The 7,485-nt window shown below is 33.2% G+C and overlaps 1 protein-coding gene across 3 annotated transcripts in view; it reads right to left on the bottom strand.

The window, feature by feature from the left end:
• Positions 1–1,929: 1,929 nt before the first annotated feature.
• RB1CC1 (RB1 inducible coiled-coil 1) overlaps positions 1,930–7,485 on the bottom strand; it is a 65,120-nt gene continuing 59,564 nt past the window's right edge. For 2 of the 3 annotated variants that reach the window (XM_056483998.1, XM_056483999.1), the window contains exons 21-24: positions 6,717–6,775; positions 4,819–4,955; positions 3,230–3,300; positions 1,930–2,895 (exon numbers count right to left, since the gene is read on the bottom strand). In XM_056483998.1, the coding sequence (XP_056339973.1) occupies positions 2,818–2,895; positions 3,230–3,300; positions 4,819–4,955; positions 6,717–6,775 (345 nt within the window). In that variant the 3' untranslated portion in view covers positions 1,930–2,817. The remainder of the gene's footprint in view (positions 2,896–3,229; positions 3,301–4,818; positions 4,956–6,716; positions 6,776–7,485) is intronic. The other variant, XM_056484000.1, reaches the window with a different exon arrangement.

Here is a 7,485-nt window from a genome sequence, read left to right as displayed (position 1 = left end):
TATGATGTCATGTAACAATAACAGATACATCCTGGCATCCTTTTAAGTGGCAGATATCAGCAGGGAAGGAGTTTTTCTTCCCTCATAGTTTGCATTACAGCACTTTATTTTAATCAATTTATTTAGGTGCTTCCCAAGTTCACTTTCATATATTGTTCATGTGTTACTGAGTTATATAAACCTCAGACATGTCTTTTTAGCTTAAATTAGAAATCAAGCCAATTTTCATTGTATCATAAATCATCACTGCTACTGTCCATATATAAGCTTAAAAGTATTTTTAATCTAGGCAACAGTAAAATGAGACTATAAAGTTTAGCTGTTTTTATAGACAAAGATGAAGGAATTTTTTGGCAAGGAGGTCAATTCTCCGCACGAGTTTTGTACTCACCTCACTTCAGCACTCAGGGCACCATCTCAGAGCCTGCAACAAATGAACTTCATGGTATGTCATCAACACAAAGCAGAAAGACACATAAACCTTAGTGCTTAATGACTCACAGTGTAAGAAAAATGCTTATTTTTGTATGCCCTAAAAGGGGTGCCTCTTGTATGTTCTCTGTCATGCAGGGCCATCACCAAATCAGCAGTTTTATCCAACCTGGAAGAACTTGATTGACAACACCTTTCCTCCATGGAGAAAATTCTAAGCAACATTTTACTTATCTTTGAAGTAGATTATTCAATAACAAAATAGTGGGGTCTTATGTTACAGAACTGGACTGCCCCTTCCTACACAGATTCATTGATGCTGCTCAAGGAATAACTACAATCCCAGAAATTGAAGGATTCAGTGCCTCTTAGCAAGGCCTGATGGCTTCCAAGAGATAACTAATCCATGGAAGACTTATAATATTCACAGCAGCAGTATTTGAGGCTGGGAAAGTTTTGTCAATGGGTAAAAGACATCAAGGCTTCTCAACATTTGGCATATTAAAAGAAATTAATTATGCTATGTGTGCAGCTTTTTAAACCAATTGTGACTCAGCTGACTTAAGGAACAAGACTGCACCAAATTGCAGACAGCATTGACTTCCCACTTAGCAGAAGATGAAAAATTCAATTATAAAAAACATTGCATCATGGGTTGTTTCTTTGGCTTGCTTTTATATGCATTAAACCTGTCCTATAGATCTATGCTATTTACACATTTGACACTGTGCAGTACTCAACTATGGTAACACAATTCTTGAAGAACAATGCACATTTGAAAACTAATTTTAAGAAGTCAGTACATCAACTAGTAAATTAAACAACCAGGTGAGAATGCAACTTGATGAAACGACATTCTGTTTTCCACAGATCAATTGTCTCAGATTTATTTAATCAAAGATATGATACAGTTACAAGCTCATGCATTTCATAAAAATCTCAACTTAAAATTTTTATGGAACAAAATTTTAAATAAAACATACACAGATGTTTCTGTATATTCTGGACTGATAAGTCTAGAGAAATATTATTTGCAACATATGAGCAGAAGCACTGAGATTTTCATTTCTTTTTTCTTCCTCTTTCACTCCACACCTGAAGATAAATTACAGCTGAATAACCCTATGGATTGAATCCTAGGTATAAACTCATAACTGACCTCATAATTTTACTTCCTACTGGCTACATATTTATAGTACATCCCTTTTATACTGTTATGAAAAATAAAATAAATAAGACTACATTTTAAAAATGTAGGCAGTATATCACTACTAAAATTGTCCTTTATCCATTTAATATGCTGACAAATTCATTTTTATGGTAATTATAAGATTACAAGGTAATTCTTGTAATTCCCGAAGTTTTTTTGAAAATTACTGCCTCTCATGGAAAATCTGGGTATTTCTATGTAATGAAATCACAAAGAAGAAGTAACAAATTAACATGAAATAAATAAGGGAGAGAGTATTTTAAAGGCACACAAATACTTCAAACACATACAGTTTCAAATCTTTATTGTTTTAAAATTCTACATGTCTTTTACAATTACAATAATTTGTTACTTAAATGACTCTTGTATGGTTAATGTACAATGAGTTTTTTCCTGAAACTCAACCATGAAATACAATTTCATCAATATGATTTTTCTAAATAGATTAATACAAGACTTCTGTTTTCTTGGGAAGAACAAGTGCTCCACCTTGAATAAATGGCACAGGTGTCTTCCCTTCAGAATCTGTGTGATCAATCCATCGAAAGTGCTTTTGAAGATTGCAGATCTAACTGTGACTGATTTTCAAAAATCAGTCCATCAAATTACAAGGGTTTTTTAACATTAAAGAGCATTTTCATGTAATGAAACAAGCTGCAGTAGTTATTTTTATTCATCTACTGAGGCAAACTCATGTTGAAGAAAAATTATATGATTATCTGCATGCAATGAACACCCTCTTTAAATAGTTGATGAATTTTACACATATAAAGAATCTGTTAAAGAGTGCAAGTACTTTGATAATGATTTCACAAAAGGACATATGCTGGTAATAATGGTAACTAACATTTAACATCTAAATACAAGCTAATGTATATTTAACAGGCAATTAACATGGCAAACAAACCATGTTTCATGTGGTTGCCCTTCGAGAAAATGAACTCATTTGGTCCACACTCTTAAAGTTATCTGGGTAAAAAAATCGAAGCAGTTAGGGCCAGAGTTTTTGATGAATTTCTAAAATGTCACCTGTTAAAAAGTAAAAGCAGTACATCAATGACGTATCTTGTCACATGACCTCAGTATAAAAAGATGGCCTGGCATTTGGAGCGATGAACGAGCACTGAAGGACAAGTCAAAAAAGAATAGACAGAATGAACTAAAACTTTGCTGTGTTATACTTTCTTGTTCCATGGTACTGCTTTCACTCTGTAGAACTTTGTACCCAAAGGAACTTTGAATCTGTTTTGTGCCTATAAAAAAAGAATAAGAAAATTAAAATGTGGAATTATTCTACTGATTTTTGTATTTTTAAGCTCAAACTGATTCCCACTACTCAGTATTCAGGAGACTCTCAGATATCTGGCAAGGCTCTGGACAGTGTGGATGCAAATATCCAACCCACTTGTTCTTCTGGTTCCCCTACTCTTGATATTCACTGACTCAAAAGAAAAGCAAGAATAGCAGAACTTAGGGCAATTTTCATCTAACTTCTTCTGCAGAGAGAATTTGTCACAACTGTTAAAAATACTAAAACTGACACTCTTCTCTATTAATACAGATGGTTTGTCATTACTATTTTCTTACCTTTTTTGCCTGGCAATATTCCTTTTCCATCACTTTTCCTAGCACCCAAGGTCTCCTAGATGCACCCGATGCTAAAGAGAAAATATATTTAATATTTTGGATAAGCAACTACAGGTACCAGGATATTACATTAAGTTTTCATTAAAAGCTGAATTAAAAAAAAAACACCCTCAGTTTAAATAAACAGAACAACATTAAGTAAGGTCAGGTTTAAATGCAACATTTTGGTGGCCCTTGAAAAAATAATTTGCAGTAGCTAGACCAATACCAATATTAGCCTATCACAAATACAATTACTGTTCTGAATTTCATTTTCCCCACTTTCCCAATGCAGAAATAGAATCAAGACAGGGTTTCCTGAAGCACTGAGACAAAGACAAATGTCCCTCAGGCAATTGATAAGTCTTTATGTTTGTTTTATGTGTAGTTTTCTCAGATTTGAGATTAACTCTGTTCAGTAATTGGTAAGGACTACAACAAGCTAAGTCCATTTGAAACAGACAGGTCAGTGAATAAGGTACTTGAAGTAATGTACAAATTGACATGGCTTTCACCTTATAATATGTAAAAAAATCAGTAAGAAAAGTCTACTGTATTTTACACAGCTATGTATTACACCTGGAATCAAGACAGGTATTTTTCCCTTATGTTTCATAGATGACAGATGGCACCAATCCTTCAGCAAACTCAGAATCCAGTTAGGGCTTAGTGGTCTTCTGGAGACTACACAATTACTCAAGATCTATCATCTTCCAACACAACTGCAACCTACAAGTGAGTCTTCTCAGGGAAATTATTTGACAGCTTGTGACATGCAATAACATAGAAACTTTCACTGATAAGTTAGAATTAGTTCACATTTTCTTTTGATGCATATTCTTAGACGTTTTTACAAAGCTGGGAGCACAAGTGGGTTTGCAAAAAACACATGATAGTTTAAAGACATTTCCATGAATCCACTTCATGCAGTTCATGGTTTAAGGGAAAGCATTGCTATTTTTTCCTCATTTAAAAGGATTTCAGTTTAGCTAAGTTTAGATAGCTGCCAAAAAAAAGCCAACAAAGAGCCTTGAAAATTAAGGGAGAAAAAAGTAAATGTGCCATCAACTTGAACATAAAGAAATACAGAAAGTCTTCTCTGAAAATTTGTAATAAATACCATTTAAATTTGGTGGAAAAACTATGAGTAAAAATATTGCTTGCAAATTCCCATACACTGTTGTCTACATTTTTTTATTTATTATTTATGCTGAGTAGTTAAAGCAGCCTGATGGGAATGTTAACATACTCTCTGCATGTACCAAATTGGCATATTCTCCCTTTTTTTTTTTACAGCTTACTTTGAAGAGGCAGATATTTTTCCCCAGTTTTCCAAGAGATTAACATCTATATAAATTTTTACTTTAAAATGTTCTGCTTTGAAAGACATTTTGCATCAGACCAAGTATCAAAAGCTACAAAGATAGCTGACAACTATTACATGCTTCTTGTATTTATCACATACATAGTTATAAAAACCATTTATGTTAGAAAGTTAAGAGTGTTAGTTGTAAGAGGAGGTAATAATTAGAAAAAAATCTGACACTTACCACACTCACCTGGTTTGAGATCCAATGCAGCAAGGGACTCTGAGTGCAAGAAATACAAGGTTGGACTAACAGTAAACAACACATAGTTGTCATGCCTTTCATCCAAGATGATGAGAACCAAATCGCCAACCTGAAAACTGGGGGGGGAAAGAAAATAAAATCACAGAACTTAACTATAAAAAGTACAGAAGCTTAAAACTACTTTAATTACACTACATTTTCCCCCCATCTATTGCATGAGACAAAGCTGAACAGCAGTAGACATTTCCACTTGCTACATCAACTCATATTCATCTATTTTCTGAAGTCAACAAAAGCAGGCTATCTTCAAAAAGTGTCTTTCAAATCTTCTACACCCATCAGCTCAAATTATTTTTCTCAAAAGAACTATCAGTTTTGCTTTAGAAGATAATCAGAAGTACCTAACTAAATGCTAATATTTCAGTTTTGTATTATTTTTATTCAACAGTACTTAAGGCAACCATCACTGTCTAGTAGTGTTTACAAACATTCTTTTGCTGTTTTAAACTGAAGCATATTTGAACACCGAAAAATACAGCAGAAACATTTCTATGGCTTTCAATCTCAGAATTTTAAGCACACAAGATAAAGAAGGGATGAAGTGTTCATCTTTGATCTAATGATAAAAGGCCAAAGAAAACACTGTGGCAACTGTGCCAAAAAAAAAGAAATTTTAAAACTCTGCTTCTTCCTGACACCAGGGTAACATAAGAAGTTCTCATTACTCATTTCAGTAACAGAATTCAGAGAACTTCTGTCTCCAAACTTCTTGTTACACAGTGTAAAGTGTTGGAAGTATATTATTTACCCATTAATGACAGGAAGTCTATAATAGCTACAAATTAAGCATTAGAACAAGAGGAAGCTCTAAGAATAAATATTACTACTCCTCTGGGGACAAGGGAGGCAGTGCAAAGAAAATTAAAAAACTTCTCCATAGGAGAAGACTACAGATACACAGTCAGTCAACTGAGTAAAACTAGAGAAATTTAGGTCATCATCTTTAAAGTTCATTTCTAGATTAAATAAACAATACTCCAAGCTTTTCTGTCTGGACTGACCTTGAAGACAGGCTACATTGACATAAAAACATTTCTACTGGACAGACACACCATTTTCTTCCTCAAAACTACCAAGATACTGGCAACAACTTTCAGATGCTAGAGGGGAAAAGTGATTCCTCATCTGCTGATCTTGTTACAGCAAAAATGGAAATTGGTGTCATTCAGAAAACCTGCACAGATTCCTCTTTTAATGTTTTCTTTCTCAAAAGATTTTTTTCTATTACTCGAATAATTTATAAGCCTAATATTAATTAAGAAGTTGTCTGTAGCTTTCACATTTTACAAGAATACTTCTTTTTTCAGCAACAATTTTACATGCAGCTGCTAACAGATTGACAATAGAAAATGTTTGTATATGATAAAACAAAATGCTTGAGCTAATTTTATTTCATTCTGTTGGAGTAAGACAAGAACTTTGAAAACTTCAGGAAGGTAAGACTTCTCTTGAAATATAATACAGCACTATGCATATTCAGGATGGATAGATTTCCTTTTTCTTAGCATGACTTCAAGGTTAAAGATAAACAAAAAAAGTAATCTTAAAAAAGCCTCAGAATTCTAGAAATCCCATGAAGTACAGAACTCAAGAAAGTCACTGACAGAATTCCAAAAGGCCATTTTATTGTTTATAAAAAGGCTTTATAAAATTTGATTTATGCTCAACTGGGATTGTTCAATAGCTGATGGCTAAATTATAGTAATTTATGCACCTTTTCACCACAGAGCAAGAACAGAAGAACTATAGCATTAACTATACACTTATTTTATTGAAAGCATATCCATCTGTTTATATGAAAATTAACAGGTACTTACTCTCTAATTGCTATTTTTTCAGAATGTCTTGAGGATACTGATGACATGCTTTGGGACATCTATAAAAAAATATAAAAGCAAGCTATGATGAAATGTACATTGCAGGTAAGACTACATCAAGAGGAATTTTCATTGATTTCAAAGAGTGCCTAGTCTTGCAGATTTTATATTCACTCAGAAAACTGACCATACTTTTGTCATCCTGCTCTGTAGCAAGTTTGGTGGTTTGTGATTTGGTTCTGGTTTTTATTATTGTATGGTCTTTTTTAATAGCTACCTTTGATTATAAAAGTTCCTGCATAACTAACTTCTTCATTATTTAAAAACCAGGAAGGGCTTTTCATATCAGTGCCAGTGAAGATTTATTCTGGGCATACACAAGACCTATGACAAAACTGTTAATTCTAACAGAGAAGTCACTGCCACTAGAAAAGGCTGATGATAGAACACCAGAGATTAAACATTTATTACAATTAAACTCTAGATGTTGAGCTCAACACAGTCTCTCAATTTTTTGTACAAACTGTCACAAAATCTAAATTTTATTGTAATCAACAGGGCAGCACTCCCTGGAACAAAACTGGAGTCAGATTTACTAAGAACAAACCAAGGTTCACTTCTGTAAGGTTTTGACATAACTATTATCTCATACATGTATACTTACCATTAATTCTGTTTAAATTTATAGCATACTAGCACATGGATCAACTTCAATAAGACAAACTAAATCTAAAAATACATGTAAGTGCACACAAAGTTTCTATAACAA

Source organism: Oenanthe melanoleuca, chromosome 2 (assembly GCF_029582105.1).
Source record: "Oenanthe melanoleuca isolate GR-GAL-2019-014 chromosome 2, OMel1.0, whole genome shotgun sequence".
Taxonomy (NCBI): Eukaryota; Metazoa; Chordata; class Aves; order Passeriformes; family Muscicapidae; genus Oenanthe; species Oenanthe melanoleuca.
Note: the sequence above shows the minus strand (reverse complement) of the source record. Positions and strands in the feature narration are given on the sequence as shown.